Genomic DNA, 23,414 nt, shown 5'->3' on the forward strand with positions numbered 1-23,414 from the left:
ACCTCTCACCACCCTCCCACTCCCCCCACTCCCTCTCCTCCTCCCTCTCCATCCCTAAGAGCAGTCAGGGTTTCCTGCCCAGTGGGAAGTTCAAGTTCCTTCTGCCTCTCTCCAGGTCCAGGAAGGTGAGTGTCCAGACGGACTAGATCCGCAAAATCCAGTATATGCAGAGGAAACAAGTCCCAGTGCCATTGTCAATGGCTTTTCAGAAAGACTCCGGGCCAGCCACATTCAGAGAATCCGGCCACATTCAGAGAATCTGGTTGGATTGCGTCCTCGTTCAGTCCCAGTCCAACTGGCCTTGGTGAACTCTCATTAGATCAGTCCCCTTGTATAAGTGGGTGATCGCATCCCTTGCAGTCCTTCTTTCCTTTTTCATTTTCTTCCTCCTTCTGCTCCTCATTTGGACCTTGGGGGGCTCAGTCCAGTGCTCCAATGTGGGTCTCCGTCTGTATCGTCATCCATCGTCGGATGAAGGTTCTCTCTGATCTTGCCTTCTTTGCTCACGTTCTCTTTCCTTCTGCTTCTCGTTTGGACCTAGGGAGTTAAGTCCAGTGTTCCGATGTGGGTCTCTGTCTCTATCTCCATCCATCGCCAGATGAAGGTTCTATGGTGATAAGCAAAATATTCATCAGTATGGTTATGGCCGTTTCAGGCACCCTTTCTTCTCTCCAGAGAACAATCTGGGGATCTCCTTGGACCTGGGGTCCCATTTATAATCAAGTCTCCTGTAAACCCTAAAATGACTCCCTTAGTTGAAATATATTCTTCCCTGATCTCATATCCATCCTTCCTCCCTCCCCCCATCCCAGTCCACCTAGCTTTCCCCATTCCTCCCTTAATTCCTTCTCTCTAACCCTCTCCCCTTCCAACAACCCTCCCACCCCCCCCCCCCATGCACCCGAGGTTACCTGGGACTCTTGTCTATTTCCAATCTCCAGGCCGATAGCTACATGATTTTCATCAGGTTCACCTTCTTATTTAGCTTCTCTAGGATCACAAATAATAGGCTCAAAGACCTTTAATTATGGTTAGAATCCACATATGAGTGAATACTTACCATATTCCTCTTTTTGGGTCTGGCTTACCTCACTCAGTAAAGCGTTTTCTATTTCCATCCATTTGCATGCAAAATTCAAGATGTCATTGTTTTTTACCGCTGAGTAAAACTCTAATGTGTATATGTTCCACACCTTCTTTAACCATTCTTCTATTGAGGGGCACCTAGGTTGTTTCCAGGTTCTGGCTATTACAAATAGTGCTGCTATGAACATAGTTGAACAAATGCTTTTGTAGTATGATAGGGCATCTCTTGGGTATATTCCCAAGAGTGGAATTGCTGGGTCCTGAGGGAGGTTGACTCCCAGTTTTCTGAGAAACCGCCACATTGATTTCCACAGTGGCTGCACAAGTTTGCATTCCTACCAACAATGGATAGTGTTCCCCTCATTCCACATCCTCTCCAGCATAGGCTATCATTGGTGTTTTTGAGTTTGGCTATTCTGACAGGTGTAAGATGATATCTCAAAGTTGTTTTGATTTGCATTTCCCTGATCGCTAAGGAGGTTGAGCATGACCTTAAGTGCCTTTTGGCCATTCGGAGTTCATCTGTTGTGAATTCTCTGTTCAGTTCAGTACCCCATTTTTTAATTGTGTTAATTAGAGTTTTAGTGTCTAGTTTCTTGAGTTCTTTGTATATTTTGGAGATCAGACCTTTGTCTGATGAGGGGTTTGTGAAGATCTTCTCCCAGTCGGAAGGTAGCCTTTTTGTCTTACTGACAGTGTCCTTTGCTTTACAGAAGCTTCTCAGTTTCAGTAGGTCCCATTTATTCATTGCTTCTCTTATTGTCTGCGCTCCTGGGGTTCTGCTTAGGAACTGGTCTCCTGTGCCTATATCTTGTAGACTACTTCCCACTTTCTCTTCTGTCAGGTTCAAAGTGGTTTGATTAATGTTGATGTCTTTAATCCATTTGGACCTAAGTTTTATGTATGGTGATAGATATGGATCTATTTTCATTCTTTTACAGGTTGACATCCAGTTATGCCAGCACCATTTGTTAAAGATGCTTTCCTTCTTCCATTGTATACCTTTAGCTCCCTTGTCAAATATCAGGTGTTCATATGTTTGTGGGTTAAGAGTTTCCTATTTGGTGCAGTATAGATTTTTAAACTATGTCTTTATGATTCTCTGGATTTCCTGGGTCTATTGTGATGTCCCCCTTTTATTAATTTGGATCTTCTCTTTACATGTTTTGAATAATTGGGCTAAACATTTTCAATCTTACAGATTTTCATTAAGAATTAACTCATTTCATTGATTTATTTGTATTTTTGTTGTCGTTTGTATGTTAATATTTTGTTGATTTCTGCCTGGAGTTTGGTTAGTTCCTGACATCTACTATTTTTGGGTGTTTTTTTATTTTTCGAGACAGGGTTTCTCTGTAGTTTTTGGTGCCTGTCCTGGAACTAGCTCTTGTAGACCAGGCTGGCCTTGAACTCACAGGGATTCGCCTTCCTCTGCCTCCCAAGTGCTGGGATTAAAGGCGTGCGCCACCACCACCCGGCTTGGGTGTTATTTCTTCACTTTGTTCTTGACCTTTCAGGCATGTCATGCTGTTTCTGCTTATGTGAGACCTCTAACTTTCTGGGTGTCACTTAGCACTATAACTTGTCTCTTAGGACTGACTGACTGTTTCCCATATATGTGGGCATGGTGTATTTTCATTTTCATTCCAGTCCAAAAAATTTATAATTTTCTTTTTAAATTTCTGTTTTGACCCACTTTTCATTCAATAGTGAGTTGTTCAGTTTCCATGACTTGGTATGCTTTGTGCAGTTTTTGTGGTTGTTGATAATCCAGTTTTAATCCTTGATGGTCAGATAGGGTGCGGGGTGTTGTTTTAATTTTCTTGTATCTTTTAAGACTTTCTTTAAATATAAGTATGTGGTAGATTTTGGAAAAATTTCCATGAGCTCTTAGAAGAAGGTACATCTTTTTTTGTCCTTGGGTAAAATATTCTGTAAATATCTCCTAGGTCCATTTATTTATGACATCATTTACCTCCAGAATTTTTCTGTTTAGTTTTTGTATGGATGATCCATCTATTTCAAGAGTTGAATTTTGAAATTACCCGTCTTCACTGAGTGAAGGTCAGCATGTGATCTTTGTGAACAGCAGTGTTTGTGAACTTTGTGTCCTCATGTTTGTGTGTAGATATTTGGAATGATTCTCTTGGATTCATTCTTTGACAAGTAAGACGTGTCCTCCCCTAGTTGTTCTTATTTATTTTGGTTTGAAGTATACTTTGTCAGATATTAAATACCTCCATTGGCTTGCTTCCTGGGTCCATTTGCTTGGAATATTCTTTTCTATCCTTGTATGCTGAGGTGATGTCTGTCCTTGATGTAAGGTGTGTTTTTTTTAAAGCAGTGGAAGGATGGGTCCTGTTTTTTTTTTTAAAATCTGTGGTTTTTAACTGATGAACTGAGACAGTTGATGTTGAGAGTTGTCAGTGAGCAATGTTTGTTGATTCCTATTATTTTCTTGTCATCGTGTGGGCTCCTTCTCTCTTGATTTGCTGATCTGAGATTATTTATTCATTCTCTTTTCTTGAGTGTGATAAACCTCTTTAGATTGAAGTTTTCTTTCTAGCACCTTCTGTAGAGCTGGATTTATAGATAGATCCTGCTTAAATTTAGTTCTGTCATGAAATCTTTTTTTTTCTTTGTCTAGTGTGATTGAAATTTTTGCCAGGTGTAGTGGTTTGGTTTGGCATCTGTGGTCTCTTACGAGTTTGTAGAACATTGATCCAGACCTTTCTGGATTTTAGTCTCCATTGAGAAGTCAGGTATTATTCTATTGGGTCTGCTTTTATTTATTACTTGGACTTTTTTTCTTACAGCTTTTAATGTCCTTTTTTTTTGTATACGTTTAGTGTTTTGGTTATTATGGGTCAGGGCAGTCTGTTTTCTGGCCCATTCTCTTTGGTATTCTGTATGTTTATTGGACCTTGATAGGGATCACCTTCTTTAGGTTGGGAAAAGTTTCTTCTGTGATTTTGTTGAAAATATTTTCTCTGCTTTTGATCTGAGTTTCTTCTCTTTCTATTAAGTTTATTCATAGATTTTTGTCTTTGCATCGTGTTCCAGATTTTCTAGATGTTTTGTGCCTGAATTTTTTTAGATTTAACTTTTTTTTTCTTTTTGCTAGGGTATTTATTTCTTTTATCTTGTCTTTAATGCCTGAGATTTTATCTTTCATCCACTCTGTTGGTGAGGCTTACCTCTGAGGTTTTTATGTGACGTCCTGATTTTTTTAAATTTTAGTTTTATCTCCTTTTGGGTTTTTGAGTTGTTGCCAGGTGTGGCCACTGGGAGTCCTGGATAGAATCTGTTCCTTGGTATTGGGGCCTGATATGAATGCCTGGAGATAAACTAAAAGGGAGAGACTGAGTGGGTCCACAAGAAGGAAAAAAGCTGGGTTTATCATGAGGTTCGACATAGAATAGAATTAGTAAGGATGACCAGGCCCCTTCATGTGGTGTGCTACAGGCTGGGGATGAGACTGACGAATTTGCCATGGGGGGAAGAGTTAAGATCACCTACTGGGTTCCCAGACTGTGGCGGCCAGTGAGTTCCCAGGTGAGAGTGTCCTTGGGTATTGGAGGCTGACACAAAGGAAGAGGCTGAATGAAAAAGGCTGGGTCCTGCCAGCGTCTGCAGAGTTCCCAGGGAATGGAGAGGGAGGAAAGACACTTGCAGATGGTTTCCTGCAGGGTTGGGGATGAGACTCCAGTATAAGTTCTTTAAACTTAGTGCTGATAAGTTCTTCTTGATCTTTGCGCTGTGTGTGTGTGTGTGTGTGTGTGTGTGTGTGTGTGTGTGTGTCTGTCTGTCTGTCTGTCTGTCTGTCTGTCTGTCATGTGTGTCTCTGTGTGTGTCAGGGTCCTTCTGTGTAGAAGAGTCTGCTTTGAACTCATGATCCTCTTTAGTGCTAGGATTATATGATGTCACCACCTCTTCTGATGTGTCTGTAAAAACAGGACATTCGCTGGGAAGATGGCTCTGCTGTTGAAGGAGTACTTCCCTGGATGCTGAGGACCCGAGTTTAGTTAGTTCCCAGCACCCGTGTTTGCTGGTCTACAACTGCCTGTAACTCCAGTTCTAGGACACCTGATGCCCTCTTTTGCCACTGTACCTACATGTGCAAACCCATGCTCAAACATGCAACTTACACATAAGTGCAATTATAAAAAATAGTAAAAATAGGACATTGCGGCTAATTACAGGCTCAGCTGTTGTTCGGCATTCTGACAGGTCCTACTTGTGACAGTGTTGAGGAGGACATGAGTGCTTCTGCCCGGGGAGCCTCTGCTACAGTGTTGGAGGAAACAAGGAAGGAAACCGCTCCTGTTCAGCTCCCTGTTTCAGGGCCAGAACTGGCTGCTATGATGAAGATTGGAACCAGGGTCATGAGAGGCGTGGACTGGAAGTGGGGTGACCAGGTACTCAGAGCTTTCATTAACATCTTAGCACATCTAGCACCAATCAGTGGAAGTTAGAATAGGTGGCTATCTGAACTCAGGACTTAAAAGATTAATGGGTGTCACAGCTTTCTCTCTTTGGGATACTTGACAGAATATTGCTCTTGGGCCTAGGTTCCCACTCTTAGGAAGTGATTGAGGTCATTGGAAAGACCACTTTGATTGCTGGGACACTCACTATGCTTCGTTCAGAGAATCCCCTAGTTGACAGAATTCTTTTCTTTAATAAAGGGACATGAGCATGTGATTTTGTGGCATTTAAAAATGATATGACTGCCAGGCAGTTGTGGTGCACGCCTTTAATCTCAGCACTTGGGAGGAAGAGGCAGGCAAATCTCTGTGTTCAAGACCAGCCTGGTCTACAGAGTGAGTTCCAGGACAGCCAGGGCAGTTACACAGAGAAACCCTGTCTCAATCCTTCCACCTCACCCCACACAAAATTAAAACAATGATAGAATCTATACATATTTTAGTTATATTTGTGTCAGGAGGAGACTGAATGAACTACTCCGTACAGAATTAATACAGGAGCCATGGTAGGTCCAGAACAGGACAGTCACTTTCTCACCTGGTCTTTGGTTTTGCTGTTTCAGGATGGGCCTCCGCCAGGTTTAGGCCGTGTAATTGGTGAGCTGGGAGAGGATGGCTGGATCAGGGTCCAGTGGGACACGGGCAGTACTAACTCATACAGGATGGGCAAAGAAGGGAAATATGATCTCAAGCTGGTGGAGTTGCCAGTGTCATCACAGCCCACTGCAGAGGACTCAGACACAGAAGATGACTCAGGTGGGTGACTTGCAGAATCCTTTAGTTCAAGGTAGCTTGGCAGATTGTTCATGTGTTAGGTGGCTGTCCTTTCACTCTGCAGAGTTAGAAGTGGTCAGGATGCATTGGAAGACATTGCTCTGGTTGCCCCTTAAACACATGATTCTGGTGTAGATGGGTAAAGGGACTCAGTCCAGTAGCCCGGGCAGACTGACGCATCTTCACCTTTATTCCATGCTACTGACACCCTTTCAGAGTGGGGTAGAAGATAGAGTGCAGCGTGTTTTTGTTAAATTGGATCCTAAAGTCTTTTTATTTGTTTTTATGTGTGTGTGTCTTGTATGTGATAAGTTAGGGGACAATTTGTTGGGGTCACTGGTGGCAGGTATCTCTACCTGCTGAGCCTTGAAACAGTAACAACAACAAACCTATTTATTTACTTATTTTGTTTGGGAGGACGCTTTGTTTCTTCCTCCACCAGCTTCAAGGTATGGCCCTGTTGTAAGGAGAGTAGGCTGCTTGTTTGTCCTGGCCACCTGGCTAGTTTACACCTGAAATAACCACACAGAAACCGTATTAATTTAAACACTGCTTGGCCAGTATTAGCTCTAACTTCTTATTGGCTAACTCTTACATATTAGTTTAACCCAGCTCCATTAATCTGTGTTTTGCCATGTGGCTGTGGCTTACTGGCAAGATTCTAACCAGCGTCCATCTCAGGCAGAGAATCCATGACTTCTCTCACTCTGCCCTTCTTTCCAGCATTCAGTTCTGTCTTCTCCACCTACCTAAGTTCAGGCCCAAAGAAGTTTCTTTATTCATTAACCAATGAAAGCAACACATGAACAGAAGAACCTCCTACACCATGGCCCCACCTGCTTCCTTTAAGTTCCTCCCTATTCCTTGATACTTGGAGGGTGTGCTAAGAAGAGAGCCCTGGCGTGTCCCATAAACTACAGTGGGCTCAGAGCGTGCACATTTAGACTAAAATGACAAGTTGCTTATCTTATGGGTGGGTGTTGGCTACACTGTCAAAACATCTGAACTATAGTGTGTGGCTCTGGACCACTCGTACCCCCTTCTTCCCATCAGTATGGGAGTATTTGTCATTGTGGAGTGAGCCAGGGAAGAGGTGGCTGTGTGACAGAGCGGTGGCCTCCTTGTCCCACAGCTGGACTGACTGACCATGCAAGTGGCTGCTCAGGGGATGCTGCTGCTTTGCTTTTGCTTCGGTTGTAGCTCCTAGACATTTGATAACTTGTCGTTTTGTTTGGTTGATTTTGATTTTTCGAGACAGGTCTTCTCTGTGTAACAGCCTTGGCTGTCCTGGAACTTGCTCTGTAGACCTTGAACTCTCAGAGATCCACCTGCCTCTGCCTCCCAAGTGCTGGGGTTAGAGGTGTGTGCCACCACTGCTTGGTGATAAATTTTCTTTTTAAAGATACAAAACTTTGGAATCATTTTATTGTTTATAAAGTAAGATTGCTTAAACAAAATGTTACTCTGAAATCTCATTTTTCTAGGGTGGGGTAGATAGCTCACTTCATAAAGTGATTATTCTTATGTAAATATGAGGACCCGAATTCGATCTCCAGCAAAAGGTTGGCATGGTGACATGCATGCTTGTGATCCCAACTCTGGTTGGTGATAAATATATTGGCCAGACTTGTTAACTTAATCAGCAGTTCACAAGTTTCCGTGAAAGCCCTGTCTTTCAAACAAAATGGATGTTACCCGAAAAAAAAGACACTGGAGGCTTCCCTCTAGCTTCAACACTCTCTCTGCACCTGCACCTCCTCCTCATAAATCTCATTTCCCTTGAGGAAGACGGTAACAGAAATGGTCAGGTAGTTGCGGTGGCAGGATGCTGAGACAGGAGAATCTCTTGGACCCAGAGACTTCAGTTAGACTGGGTAATATTGTGAAAGTCTCTTGGGGGAAAAAAAGAAGGGAGAAAGAGAATAAATTTTAAGTTTCCTTTTTTTCTTGTGAAGGTCTGTTTCCCTTTCTAGTATTAAAAAAAGTTTGTTAGATCTCTGTATCTTCTTAATTTTACTGTGAACCTAAAACTATTCTAAATTTGTTCAATTTTTGTAAAGAAAAACAGAGTGTGGGATTAAATACCTTAAGTGACATCCCCAGATGATTTTATTCAGGACTGCTGTTTCTTATTTCTACCGTCCTTTTCAGAGGCTGAACAAGGAGACAGGAACATCCACCCCACAGCGATGATGCTGACCAGCATTATTAACTTACTGCAGACTCTGTGTCTGTCCGTTGGTGTCCACGCTGATGTCATGCAGAGCGAGGCTACCAAGACTTTGTGTGGACTGCTGAGAATGTTAGTGGAAAGCGGAACAACAGATAAGCTATGTATGACATGAATCAATATGAGCACAGAGCCCCAGTGTGGATGTGTGTGTGTGAACCTCTCATGTCTGTGTGCCTGTGGGCCAGTCTGGTGTGAGACTGTGAGTCAGGTGTGTGAGGATTTGTGTAGTAAGGCCCCTATGGCTGCTGGAGCTCAGCATTATAGACAAGGTGTAGCAACAACAGCAAATCTCACTGGGTCTGCTTCCTTCTGAGGCTACCTGAGAGAATATGTTCTAGGCTTCTCTAATACTGGTTTGCTTGACAGTTCTTGACTTGTAGGCATGTCAGCATAGTCTTTGTCTTCTTGTGTACACTCTCCTCTGCATGTGTGTGTTTGTGTGCATGTGCTTCAGATTTCCTCTTTACAGGGATACCAGTTCACCTCACCCAGTCTGTTACATCTTCCCCTTGTGAGATGCTTTAGCACTGAATGAGAGTGGGCATGGGATGGGGGAGGTGTATGTGTGAGGACCCTCAACCTCTAATGCTGCTCCCTTAGAGCTCTGGAGAACAGGGATCCTCACGGCAGGCTCTCCGCAGAGCCCTGCTACTTCCCTGAGCTAAAGGAAGACGTTCCTTGCCTTTTCTTGGACATGTTGTGCTGCAGACTTGACTGCTGGTCTCCTTGTCTTCTGTGCACTGTGCACCACTTACGTCCTTCTCTGTGGAATTTTTTATTTGCTTTGGGCTCAGCCTCTTCCTGCGTGTTATCTCAGTCTTTAATATTAATCCGCAGAGACCTTATTTTCAACTAGGATCAAATGCTGGTGTTCTGACTGAGTACCAGTGTGAAAACGGCAAATATCACTTGAACTTGGGTGGATGTTTCTGTGTGCCTGAAAGTATGTATGACTGTCAAAGGGATTGGAACATGGGTAGCTGTTCGCATATTTGTGAGTGTTAATGCACACAGATGTGTTTGGATACATTTCTGATAGAGTGAGTGCATGCATGTGTTAGCTCTGTGTGAGTAAATGCTGGTGTGAGACAGTTTGTTTGCCATCGCTGAATGTGTCAGTCAAAGTTCTCTAGAGAAACAGAACTGACAGAATGAATCTATCAGTGTAAAAACAGGGTTGTTAGAGTGGCCTACAGACTGTGGTCCAGCTATTTCAACAGACAGTCCAAGCATCCAGTGGTTGTCTGGTCCACAAGACTGACTGTCTGTACTGGCCTTCAGTGTATGCCAGAACCCCGAAGAAGTAGGCTCTAATGCCCGTGAGGACACGAACTTCAGTGAGAGCGAGGAGCGGGAAAGAACAGATGCTTCCTCCTTCCATGTCTTGTATGTAGGCTCCACACCAGAGGGTGTGGCCCAGATTTACATCTTCCTACTTCAAATAATCCCATCAAGAAAAATTCCTCACAGCTGTACTAGCATCTCAGGTTTTAGTTAATTCCAGGTCGTCAGGTTGGCAACCAATGATAGAATCACACTGAATGAGTGATCTTGTGTTGGAAGCATGAAGTTATGTGTAGTTGAGTGTTTCAGTGTGGTTGTGTGAGTATGTATGTATGGGAATGTCTGTGGACAAGTAGCTGCATCAGATGTAGTGGGAATGCGCTTGTGTGTGTTCCAGTTGTGTGGTTGCAAGTGTGTGAGAGTGGTCGGAAGGAGTATCTGTTCCTGACTGTGAGTGCAAAACCAAGTATCGGTGATGAGCATGCACGAGTGTCCGTGCCAGTGAGAGTGAGGGCGTGTGGGTGTGGGCGGGGGGTAAATGTGGGCACACATTACTGTGATAACATGGGAGCAGGTATTGAGTGTTAGCTGAGCACATGCATGCTGTCAGTGTCGCTATTGTAAACGTACATAGAAGAGCAAAGGTCAGACTTGAGTGTGTCACTGGGAGGAGGCTTGGTTGGTGATAGAGTGAGAAAGTGAGCACATATATGTGCGTAGGTGGATGAGTGCAAATGGATGTGTATGCGTATTTTAGCAGGAGTAATTGTCTAAGTATATGTCTTCTGTGTAAATAGGAGGGATGCGTGCAAAGTGTGTACTTAGGTTCTGTATGCAATGTATGATTGTGAGTCTACTAGTGACTGCAGTAGTAGTAAAGGGGAGAGCTTGTGTGAGTATGTGTGAGTGACTGTGGCAGACAATATTTGAATATGTCTCTGAAATTTTATGAGTTAGTGTCTAAGTATATATGTGAATGTTAGTATGTGAGCTTGTGTCTTAGCCAAGACATGGGTCTTAGTGAGCTTGGAGGACAGGAAGGCAGCATGGGCTGGGGGAAGGTGAGTTGCTGCTGCTGCTGCTGTTGCCATGAGAACAGACCTCAGGCTTCACGTCCTGACTTGAGAGAGATTAGAAAGGAGGACATGTTCTTTGGACACTGGGAAGTCAGGAGGAGTAGAAAACCTCGTTCTCATGGGCGTATTAGAATGTCCCTCTAATCCCATCACTGGAGAAGTAGAGCTAGGATCATGTGTTCTGGCTACGTAAGAAAAAAATGAAGTAAACTTGGATTGGGCATTTTATGATGTCAGTCAAAATTGTGGGGACATTTAAGGCACATGAGATTAAGAAGTGTAATAGGTACACACTGTAAATTACTGCTGTTAGAAGTGTAGAAACAGGGTAAGTAGGTTAACTAGTCTGAGTCGCATGCATTTGAAAGGGTTAAAATAATACCACGAAATGTTTTTTTGAGCCAACTTAAAGCCTTTCTCCACTCATCTCTGAGTCCCCTTGTAAGGCAGCTTATTGCCCAAAATGAATTGGTAGGCTATTTACTGTGAGGGTTGTGCTTATGCTTTGTTTCTGGACTCTTGGTTCAAGCGTGCTCTGTCTCCTCTGGCAGCTCCTCCAGACAGACTGGTGTGCAGGGAGCAGCACCGGAGCTGGTGTACACTGGGCTTCGTCCGGAGCATCGCACTCACTCCGCAGGCCTGTGGGGCCCTCAGCTCGCCAAGGTGGATCACGCTGCTCATGAAGGTTGTGGAGGGTCATGCACCCTTCACTGCCGCCTCCCTGCAGAGGCAGGTAATGTGCTGCTAGCCAAACCCAGCTCACTGAGGACAGTCCTGAGTGAGCTAGACCTGGTAACCATGCTTCTTCATAGAGAAAATAGCCACAGGTGCAACAGGAATCTCCTGGCCTTGGCTGCTGAGGGTCTTGATTACTGCAGTCCCTTCAGTTGCTAAATAAGCTTCTTTGTCTTTACGCAACTGCTGTCATCTGCCCATGGAAATAGTAGCACGGTTGCCAGGAATTAAGTTTAAAGAACAGCTTCACTTAAATGCACACATTTTGAATTCCTGATAGTTTTTCCTGTTAACCATCTGATTAATTATGAATGTCAAAATTGCAGATGGTTAATTTCATTAAGGGATAAAGAGAAGGTAAAGCTGTCAGATGTCTTCTTCTGCAACTGTCATTTTGTGTTGTGTTTGAGCAGATCTTAGCTGTCCATTTGCTACAAGCAGTTCTTCCGTCATGGGACAAGACAGAAAGGGCCCGGGACATGAAGTGTCTGGTGGAAAAGCTGTTTGGCTTCCTGGGCAGCTTGCTCACTACTTGTTCTTCTGATGTCCCATTACTTAGAGGTGAGTGGCAGTGCCTGTCCTTGGTGCCCCTGTTCAGTGAGTGCTGTGCAACTTGGTTTTCTCTCTGCTTCAGAATCCACATTGAGGAAACGGAGGGCCCGGCCGCAGGCTTCTTTGACTGCCACTCACAGCAGCACTCTGGCTGAGGAGGTGGTGGGGCTGCTCCGCACTCTGCACTCGCTCACCCAGTGGAACGGCCTCATCAACAAATACATTAACTCTCAGCTCTGCTCCGTCACACACAGCTGCTCTGGGAAGACTCCAGAAAGGGTGTGTTTCAGGTTTCCAGCTGCGTGCTGGGATCCTAGCGGTCAAGTTATCTTTTAAACATGAAACGTTTTTGTTTCATGTTTACTTAAGGTCATTTTGATGGAAATAACTATTAAAGAAATTAACATTTCAGAAAGGCATGGTGTATGCCTGCAGTCCCAGCTGCTTGAAAGGTTGAGGCAGAAGGTTTGCCTGAGCTCACAAGTCTGGGACAGTTTAGTGATGCTCTGTTTCCTAAAGTGAATTTAAACATAGTGAATGAGATAAAGGACTTGAGTTCAGCTACACTTCACACTCGCTGTCTCCCTTCTAGGCCCTGCTAGAGGACTACTTCCCAGACTCTGAGAACCTGGAAGTGGGGGGCCTCATGGCAGTGCTGGCTGTGATTGGAGGGATCGATGGCCGGCTGCGCCTGGGAGGCCAGGTCATGCACGATGAGTTTGGAGAGGGCACAGTGACTCGCATCACCCCGAAGGGCAGAATCACTGTGCAGTTCTGTGACATGCGCATGTGCCGAGTTTGCCCGTTGAATCAGCTCAAACCGGTATGTAGCTTGGCGGAGCTCTCGAGTATTAGGGGTGGCACTCAAACTGGCGCGTAATGTTAGAACCTGAACTTGATGTTGTCTTCTAGAAAGCTATTTGTGTGAGTCAGGAGTTCACGTAGCTTTCCTCCTGCGCTAGCTTGTACTTCCAGGAAAGGCCCGTCTCAGGGAGCATACAGCCAGGGACTTTTAGACATAAAAAGAGATTGACATTCTATAAGGTAATTTTACACTTGATCTTAGCCAAAAGGCCGAGAAGCGATTCTATAAGGTAATTTTAAGTATTTAAAATAGGAGTTTCTAAAGTGTGTTTTTATTGAATAATTTGGCTTCTAAAAATGATTTTTTAAAATAATAATCTTTAGTGAGAAAAATGCTTTTTAATAATGGGGAATGCCATAGCCTAGCTAGCTGCTGTACAAGTGCCTGTGCCTTAGGACAGTAGAGAAGGTTTATATAATTCTGTGTAACCCAAGTACCCATGCCTTACGTTAGTAGAGAAGGTTTATATAATTCTATGTAACCCAAGTGCAATTGGACTATGTATTTTTTAATAAAACATTTTTGATTATAATAGGAATAAGTACATGCAGTAAATTTGGAATGTACAGAAAAAGTCTTAGATTATAACTACCACCCTGATATATTAGTGTTGGTGAACTGGTAAAGAAAACCTTCATATAGAGTAAATCTGTTATATGTGTACTTTTATCTTCCTGTAGTATGTTTCAGAATTATCCTCAGGCAGGACGTGACTTGGAGTATGCATATTTAAATTCAGGTCTCATGCTTTAATAAATTTCAGACTTTGTTAATCTCATCAACAACTCTTTGAAGGATTTTGTGCCCTTTCTTCAGCTCCCTGCTGTGGCCTTTAGCGTAAACAACCTGCCTTTCACGGAGCCCATGCTTTCTGTCTGGGCTGAGTTGGTGAATCTTGCTGGAAGCAAACTGGAAAAGCACAAAACAAAGAAATCAGCAAAACAGGCCTTTGCAGGTCAGTGCATAGTGTTCCATGGTAAAATAATCTGAACTGGCATTGCTTGCCCTTTTGTCAGAGGGTTTGTGTGAGTGTTGGAGCCTTGGAGTTCACATAGCACTTGTCAGTTAGGAATATAAAGTACTTTTTACGTTTGCCGTTGACTTCAGATTTGGAACCCATCACTTCGAACTGCCAGCATCTCTTCTTAGCATACTTTTAGGATATCGGGTTTGTTTCTCTGCTCATGACATTCTCAGAACTAAAGAACTTTGTCTTTGGATTCTCTTGACTTTGTCTCTAACTGTGGTGGGCAGCTTCCTTAAAACCTTTTCTCCCTTTGGGTCTGGGTAACCAGTCTTATGATTTTCCTCTTCCTGCCCTTTGGTTATTCTCAGAGTTTGTTTCTGTTTCTCTTGCTCTTTATACCATTGAAATCTTGTGGTTTCCTTCATAGCCCCATCTCATTCTGTCTCCTCTTTGAACATAGTCCCCTTGTTTATTCTCCATATTTGTTATTGCTCCAACATCTGTGATGGTAAACACCTTTAATTTTTAGTCTGCAGTTCAAAACTCTGAGTGGAGGGCCTGTGAATAAAACAGACGTTTGCTTCAAATTCAGTCTGTGTTCTCTGAATTGCCTCCATTTTTTTCATCATGGTGAACAAACTGGTCTGCCCATTGGCCCAAGTTTAGTCCTCAAGGACTCATCTAATTTCATTCTCTGAACGTACATTTGCTGTGTTGTCCCCAAGGCCTCCTGCATCCCCTGCTTAGGAAAGTTGCTTCTCCCCTGTGTAGGCTATTTTGTGGTCCTTGATCTGCTGTCGGACGCATGTGGCATGGCTTCCTATCACGGGATCAGAGAGCTCATTATAGGGAAATGGCTTCAGTTAAACTAGATGTTTCTGATAAAATTTCTCCTAGGAATAGTGCAAGAAAATATGAAAATGTTTTATTTGTGTTTGGTTGAAATTTCAGTAATTTGGGAAACATTTAATGATGGCAGTAAGTGTTTATGTGGTTCTAGTCCATTAGGATAGATACCTACAGCGCTGAAGGAAGGAGACCTAGGGGTCAGAGGTCACAGTTGTTGGTAATCAGCTCATTCCTGAAAGCCACTCCATTGCTTTCCCGTTGCAGAGATGGCACACATGGTGAAGAGGACATGAGCTGGATATCTGGTTCTGACTGGATTCTTTTGTTTCATAGGACAAGTCGACTTGGACCTGCTGCGCAGCCAGCAGCTGAAGCTGTACATCCTGAAAGCAGGGCGGGCGCTGCTTTCCCACCAAGACAAACTAAGGCAGATACTGTCTCAGCCAGCTGTTCAGGAGCCCGGAACTTTCCATGCAGGTATCTTCTTAACAGGGAGTTTTACGTAGATGTGACAGGAAGCTACTCCAGTAGAAACATGTACAAAGAGCACGAATAAGCAGTTACTAAAAGGAGAGTGCGTGCCTGCTGTGTGGCCTGGCTGCGCTGCAGATGCAGTTGTCAGCTATAAGACCTGTGTGGCTGTATTCAGTGCAGGCGGGCCAGCATACTACCTTCAGTAGAGGTGGGCTGGCTGTTGAAAAGTAGAATCTACAGATTTTGTTTTCAAATTCAGATGATGGAGCAGCTGCATCCCCTGACCTTGGGGACATGTCACCTGAAGGGCCACAGCCTCCGATGATCCTCCTGCAGCAGTTATTGTCCTCAGCCACCCAGCCATCTCCTGTGAAAGCTATATTTGATAAACAGGAACTTGAGGTACACTTGTCTAATGGCGATAGCTTTAGTTTAGTATACTTAACTGTGAATGACTGACTGACTAGCTGTGTACTGAAGCAGTCCTTTCCCTAACGTCAATCTGTATCTGCAGTGCAGCTCATGGAAGATGTTGGTCGTTCCCTTTTTCTCAGATGGTCGAGGGCCCTTCTCCTAACCTTCCTTGTTTGCCTAGGCTGCTGCCTTGGCCCTCTGTCAGTGCTTGGCTGTGGAGTCCACACACCCTTCCAGTCCCGGCTGTGAAGACTGCAGCTCCAGTGAGGCCACAACCCCCGTCTCCGTACAACACATCCACCTTGCCAGGGCGAAGAAGCGCAGGCAGTCGCCAGCCCCTGCTCTGCCTATTGTGGTGCAGCTCATGGAAATGGGATTTCCTAGGAAGAATATAGAGTTTGCTCTGAAGTCGCTCTCCGGCACATCTGGGAATGCGTCTGGTTTGCCTGGTATAATTTTTTCTTGTACATGCTTGCTTGTGTTTTGGGTTTGAGGTTCAGTGCTATTGGTCTTGACGGCAGCTGAGTGTTTTTGCTCTTAGGTGTGGAAGCCTTGGTTGGGTGGCTGCTAGACCACTCTGATGTCCAGGTTACAGAGCTCTCGGATGCAGACACGGTATCTGACGAGTATTCAGATGAGGAGGTGGTGGAAGATGTGGACGATACCCCTTACCCCGTGGTCAGTGGTTCCACGTATCCTACCAGTCTTACATGATGATTATATGTTACTTTTCTCCATCCCTCTAGAGAACCAGTGCATGCCCTGTGGCCAGTTGTGCAAGATTTACCCAAAGTTCTACTATATACAGAACAAAGTTGTCTCTTTTGCTGCTGAGATAATGATTGGTTTTTCTCTATTAAACTTTCTCTTAGTTTTACAAACCAATGATAGCAATTGAGTGCTGTTGGATAGCTTTTAGAAGACACTGAAGACACTGAAGGCCGTGTCTGTTGTGGTCACAGTCACTCTGCAGACCGAAAGAAGGAGGATTGATTGAACTGAGAGTTCAAAGCTATTTCTGGCAGCATAATTAGACATTGTCTGGCTAAAATACAAATAAATATGCTGGACCCTCTATAGTAAGAGGATCATGAGTTCAAGGATGGTTTTAGACTAGCCTTGGAAGTATACCAATATCCTCTGTCTTTAAAAGTCAAAAATACATGCCATAGTGCTGCATGCTTGTAATACCACTTTGGAGACTGAGGATCAGGAGTCAGAAACTAGCTTTGGATGCATAGTGACAGCCAGTGTAAAGACAACCATTTATATAAAAAATCATGTTTTGTGTGATATAGTGATTTTTGACTTGAAACAATTGTTTTATAAAATTAATTTTTAAAAGCTTTGAAAAGTTTTGTTTATTGCAGACTGTTAAGATTCATTTTGCCTAGATTTATGGCTAAGAGGTTAAAAGCACTTGTTGCTTTTACAGAAGACCTTTGTTCATTTCTCAGCACCCACATGGTGGCCTGCAACCATACGTTACTTCATCTGTCCTCTGTGATGCCAGGCATGTGTGTAGTGTACATACATCCATGCAGGCAAAACACTAATATAATATATTTAAATTTTTTTACAAAAACTTTATTTTACATACTGTGCTATTGCTGTTAAGGAAGGAAGATTTTTATAATGAAAGAACAGTATTGTCTACTGCATTTACTTATATTATGGATTTCAGTATTTTTGTTTGTTTTTGTTTTTGTCAATAGGGTCTCATTGTTTAGCTCTAACTGGCCTGGAATTTACTCTGTAGGCCAGAATGGCCTCAAATTTCTAGAGATCCATCTGTCTCTGCCTCCTGGGATTAAAGGTGTGTGCCACCATGCCCAGCTGACAGTCTTTCTTATGTGTCTCTCTCAACTTGTTTATGTCGCTTAGGCTGCTGGTGCTGTTGTGACTGAGAGCCAGACTTACAAGAAGCGTGCTGACTTCCTGAGTAACGACGACTACGCTGTGTATGTGAGAGAGAATGTTCAGGTGGGCCTCGTTTGTCTTTCATCTGACACCTCCCATATGCTGGGCAGTAGCTGAGCTGACAGAGGTCCTCGCCCTGCAGGGGCCTGCCATCCTGGGAATGGAAGGCAGTCAGACTGCCCTTTAATCCCTGCACTCAGGTGGCAGAGACAGGAGGATCTCTGTGATTTTGAGGCCAGCCTGGTTTATAGAGTGAGTTCCAGGATAGGCTCCAAAGCTACAGAGGAACCCTGTCTCAAAAAAACAAAACAAAACAAAAAAAAAAAAACAAAAAGGAAAAAATAAAGATCTGCTTATTAGAAAGAGACACAGATACCATGGAAACGAGAAGAGACCAGAGAGCATGCCCTTGGGACAGTGATTAGGTCTATGTTGGGTGTTGGGTCCCTAGAGGACAGGCCTTCGCACCCCCACTTGATCTGTTTTGCACTCTTGCGGTTGGTTGAAAACAGGAACAAAGCCAGGAACAATCTGTTGTTTTCAGCTGTGTTTCTAAGGATGTTTACCCCTAAGCCATTGAGTTACGGTGATGAGCTTCCTGCTTTTGCTGGCTTGGTCTCCCCTGCTGAGGGCTATATATACTGTGTGAGAAAGTGGAATAAAGGCTTGTCTGCAGAACCTGAAGTTGTGTGTTAATCTCGAATCTCTTGCTGCCGTGCTGGCGCAGCAGTTGGGAAGGTTCATATAAAACATGAAGTAGTACTGGGGAGTGTCTGGACTCATGCTGAGACTTTGGTAGGAAGGCTTATTAGAGATTCTTATGTTGACAGGTGTTTGTTATTGGGTGGACATTCACCTTGCTTGTTCTTCAAGAAGTTCCTCAAACCTAGACCCATTATAGGCTTGTGTGATGGTGATTTTTCTAGTTTATTTAATGCTTTTGGATTTACTAGCTCAGGTTTTCTTTGATAGATTCTTTTTTTTATTTTTTAAATCAGCTCTAGTAGTTTTACAGTTCTTGGAAGAAAGGCGGAGTAAGCACCGTGTTTAAAATCAGTGATATTAGAGTTTGTCTCTCAGTTTACTCAGTGATGCATTGGTAGACCAAGAAGCTTTACTTCGTTTATTGCCACCATGATCAATTTATTAGCTGTAGCTTGTGTTTGAGCTGCTACCCTTTCTGAAGATGATACAGGTTCATGTATATATTTCCAGTAAGGTCTGATTTCACCTATGCTAAATACTGCTTATGTTAATTTGCTTTCTGCTACTGTGATAAGACATAAACCCAAAAGGTTGATTTGGCTTACATGCCTCAATCACAGTCTGTCAAGTGGGAAAACCAGGGCAGGGACTTAAGGCAAGACTCTAGAGAGAGGAGCTGAAGCAGATGTTATGCAGAAATGCAGCTTATGGCTCCCCATGGCTTGTTCAGGAGTGGCAGTGCCCATGGTGGGTTGCACCGCCCTCCTCCAACAATTATTAATCAAGAAAATGACTCACAGACATGCCCACAGGCCAGCCTGATGGAGGCAGCTCCTCAATTAAAATTCTGTCTTTTTTTGGTGACTCTAATTTGTGTCAAGTTGACAGACTAACCAGCGCAACATTTTTAGCTTATTTCTGGGTCCGAAATAAAATCTTTACATTGTGTCTTCTGTCTAGGTGTACTTGACTGCACTTTGCACTTCAATTTCAGGTTGGAATGATGGTTCGATGCTGTCGAACATATGAAGAAGTGTGTGAAGGTGATGTGGGCAAAGTCATCAAGCTGGACAGAGATGGATTGCATGACCTCAATGTGCAGTGTGATTGGCAGCAGAAAGGGGGGTACTTACTGGGTTAGGTATATTCATGTTGAACTCATAGGTGAGCACACTCCTTGTTAACGCATTGTATTTCTTAGAGACATGGTTCCCAGAAAGTGAGCACTAATCATAGTGTGTTTGCCAATGAACTCCTTAGGCTATCCTCCACCGAGTTCTTCTTCTCACATCAAGATTGGTGATAAAGTACGGGTCAAAGCTTCCGTGACCACACCAAAATATAAGTGGGGATCCGTAACTCATCAAAGTGTGGGGCTCGTGAAAGGTAACAGCCAACAGAATGCTTTGTTACAGACTGTAGTTTCCTTTATTACTGTATGCATTATTTCTTTTTACTATGCTATCAAAAGTTTAATGAATATGTCTGAGAAATAAAGTAAAGGCTAGAAATAATAGACATAAAAATAGCCAGGTTAAACAAAACAGATTGAACAGATGAGTGTCACCATTATTTTATGTTTAAACATTTGGATTCCAGAATATTGGTGCTTTCCCAGGGCTTGGCCATTCTTAAAACTTCTCAGGTTGCGCAAGAACAAATGACTTCTTTTAAATTTTACTTTTTATTATAAGTATTTTCTTTGCTTAAAAGATTAGTTAGGTGGTGGTAGTGTACACCTTTAATCCCAGCACTCGGGAGACAGAGGCAGGCAGATCTCTGTGAGTTCAAGGCCAGCCTGGTCTACAAGAACATGCCCCAAAGCTACAGAGAAACCCTATCAGTTTTTTTTTTTCCTTTTTTTTTCTTTTTTTTTTTTTTTTTGAGGCAGGGTTTCTCTGTAGCTTTGGAGCCTGTCCTGGAACTAGCTCTTGTAGACCAGGCTGGCTTCAAACTCATAGAAATCCACTTTCCTCTGCCTATAGAAATCCACCTTCCTCTGCCTTCCAAGTGTTGGGATTAAAGACATACACCACCACCGCCTAGCTGCTTAAAAGATTCTTTTGTATCAAAACAAAAATATAAAAGCGTTTATGGCTGCTAAATCAGTGTTTTGACAGAAGATTGTTCTTAAAGAATGGAAAGTTTTAGCATTGTTAATGTGGTTTATTTTCTAATACGTGAAGGGACTAAGCAGCTTTTGACCTTTGTAATTAAAAACTTGTACATATACCAAAAAAATCAAGACCAGGTGAACAATTTAAATAGAACCTGCAAGTCACGAGGTATTAGAAGCTGTAAAAACTCATTAGTATGGAGATTATAAGCACAAATAGAAGATACTACAGTATACCAAGCATTGTACCTTCTCATCGGTGCAGCCACAGATAGCTCACTCTGGCTCTCCTGGAGCTGGTTTTAAGTGCCGCCTCATTGCTAAGGAGCATTGTTTATGGAATGTCAATGCCTGCAGCATTACCACAGAGCTGCAGTATTGAGCTGTAGGTTTATGTTGACTGTAAAGTTGTCTCAGGTAGTTTCTGTCCTGTGCTAGCTTTCAGTGCCAATGGGAAGGACATCATTGTGGATTTCCCCCAGCAGTCTCACTGGACTGGATTGCTATCTGAAATGGAGTTGGTGCCCAGTATTCATCCAGGGGTCACGTGAGTTTCTGGTTTCATGATTACTAGATCAGTTTGGGGAGGAAGAGTTTTCTTCTAAAGTTATTTTAGAATGACTTCGTCATTTTCTTATCTTTCTTAAAAACAGGTGTGATGGCTGTCAGACGGTCCCTATCAATGGATCCAGATTCAAGTGCAGAAATTGTGATGACTTTGATTTCTGTGAAACCTGTTTCAAGACAAAGAAACACAATAGCAGACATACTTTCGGCAGGATAAATGAGCCAGGTAGAGCTGAATGCTTGTACTTCGTCCTCCATCAAGTCCCACTCGTGAAGTAACTACTCAAGTCTGCTGTTGGGTTCATGTGTGTACAGGGCGTGTTGCAGAGAGAAGGGGCAGTCTGATCCATTTCCTCCCCTTTCCCTGCCTTCTTCCCTTTAGAGTAGAGTAGTAAGGTTTGCCTGCCTCAGTTTCCAGGAATGTTAGAATCATTCCAGAAACTAAGAGCACATCTATGCTTAGTTGGGTGTAATGGAAGTTGGTGGTGTAGGTTTTCATTTGTAGTAGTATGTATTTTTATTGAAGTAAATACACAGAGCTTAGAATTTGCCATTATAAATTTATAGTAAATGTGCTGTGTATGATGTTGTACAACTGTCTCCTCTATGTATTTCCAAAACCATCTGTCCATCCAAACAGACATTAGCATTTAACTTCCTCATCTTGTCTTTCCTATTTCTGGTGCCTTAGTTAGGCTTCCTGTGGCTGTGATAAAACATCATGACCAAAGAAGTTTAGGGAAGAAAGGGTTTATTTAATTTTGTAGTTTACAGATTCATAAATCATGGAAGTCAGAGCAGGACCCTGGGGACAGAAACTAAATCAGAGGCCATAGAAGAGTGCTGTCTGTTTGCTTGCTCCCATCCCAAGACACAAACAGATGCTTGCCCAACCCATGTTAATGGCTGCATCATTCACAATAGCCAACATGGAAAACAAATCTTAAATGGCCATGAATAAATACACGGATAAAAACACTTGGTATACATATTCAGTGGAAAGTTGTGACTACCAACTGATGAAACGTTACAGCACAGATGAACCCTGAAGACAGTGGGGTAAACTAAGCCTTTAATCAGCAGGGTTGATTTGTCAGATGTTAGAGATCAATTCCTATTTGATCTTACTTTTATCAACTGTCATCGACATAGGTATATGTTGAGCTGTAATCTAGTGAACAAAGGAAAGAAAACACCTCCCAAATGTGAATCACTTCATAGTTCACTCTTGTCTGTACTTCCTGCTGGGATTTCAAATGCAGCTCGACTCCTGAAGCTGCTCACGACCCTCTTGGGCCTTTCTGATAGCAATAAAGGGAGCTGTCAGACCCAGGCTGCGTCTGCTCGGCACACTTCCATTTATCCCTAGCCTTCTTTAGTTGCTGGCCTTAATTCTTTTCTATTTCATTATTTCGGTACTTTCAAACAGAGGTTTGTTTACTTTGTTTTGTCTTATTCTTTTAGTTGGGAAAGGCTAGCTGAATTTCCAAATTTACCATTAATGGGAGTATAAATACAAAGTTGATCTTTAGCTCTGCATTTATAAAAGTATTTTTATTTTTATAGTCTAGAGACTGATTCTGGGACATTCTGTATACCACGCACACATTCTCCTACTGAACTACTCTCTCTGATCCTAAAAGTCGTTCTAATAATATTTTTTTTGTGAACTGACACAGGTTGTTACTACCTGAGAAGATTTATGTGGAATGAATTACAGTATTATACAGACCTCATTTCTCAAATTGATACAAAATAATATTGGATAGCTTTTTGAAAGCCATTTTTGTTATTAACTAGTGACTCTTTTTAAATTTAAAGGTATTTGAAAGTAGCATAGTAAGAAGCGCTTTGCTGTGTAGTCCTCTGGGGACTACATGGGGACTCTGTTCAGTCCCATAGTGTCTGTCCTCCGTTTGACCATGCAATAGGGCAGTCTGCAGTCTTCTGTGGCCGTTCCGGAAAGCAGCTGAAGCGCTGTCATAGCAGTCAACCTGGAATGCTGCTAGACAGCTGGTCCCGGATGGTGAAGAGTCTGAATGTGTCGTCCTCTGTGAACCAGGCCTCTCGTCTCATTGATGGCAGTGAGCCCTGTTGGCAATCATCTGGGTCCCAAGGGAAGGTAATGTTTGTGGGATGTGTTAGGAAACACTCTGATTTAGAAGGTGAATCTTAGACCTTTGCATTGAACTGAGAACTTTTAGCTTTGCTAATACCCGCTCAATGCTCATTTTAAATTTCGGGTTATTAAACAATTTTAAACATATAGATTAGTATATTGTGTATTATTGTTAGATTTTTAAACGCTAT

At 42.9% G+C, this 23,414-nt stretch overlaps 1 protein-coding gene and 1 pseudogene across 1 annotated transcript in view; one reads left to right on the plus strand and one right to left on the minus strand.

The window, feature by feature from the left end:
- The window catches only part of Herc2 (HECT and RLD domain containing E3 ubiquitin protein ligase 2), a 171,143-nt gene that overhangs the window by 76,897 nt on the left and 70,832 nt on the right, over positions 1-23,414 (plus strand). Inside the window, 19 exon segments of the mRNA XM_085682685.2 lie at positions 5,317-5,504; positions 6,137-6,329; positions 8,499-8,681; positions 11,492-11,673; positions 12,089-12,236; positions 12,310-12,506; positions 12,820-13,050; positions 13,909-14,047; positions 15,242-15,385; positions 15,642-15,784; positions 15,978-16,245; positions 16,338-16,474; positions 17,681-17,779; positions 19,416-19,538; positions 19,540-19,585; positions 19,682-19,807; positions 20,976-21,084; positions 21,191-21,330; positions 23,036-23,226. Of these exon segments, the coding sequence (XP_085538811.2) occupies positions 5,317-5,504; positions 6,137-6,329; positions 8,499-8,681; positions 11,492-11,673; positions 12,089-12,236; positions 12,310-12,506; positions 12,820-13,050; positions 13,909-14,047; positions 15,242-15,385; positions 15,642-15,784; positions 15,978-16,245; positions 16,338-16,474; positions 17,681-17,779; positions 19,416-19,538; positions 19,540-19,585; positions 19,682-19,807; positions 20,976-21,084; positions 21,191-21,330; positions 23,036-23,226 (2,987 nt within the window).
- On the minus strand, positions 13,165-13,313 carry LOC146889929 (U2 spliceosomal RNA; annotated as a pseudogene).

Source organism: Myodes glareolus, chromosome 24, assembly GCF_982192425.1.
Source record: "Myodes glareolus chromosome 24, mMyoGla1.1, whole genome shotgun sequence".
Lineage (NCBI taxonomy): Eukaryota > Metazoa > Chordata > Mammalia > Rodentia > Cricetidae > Myodes > Myodes glareolus.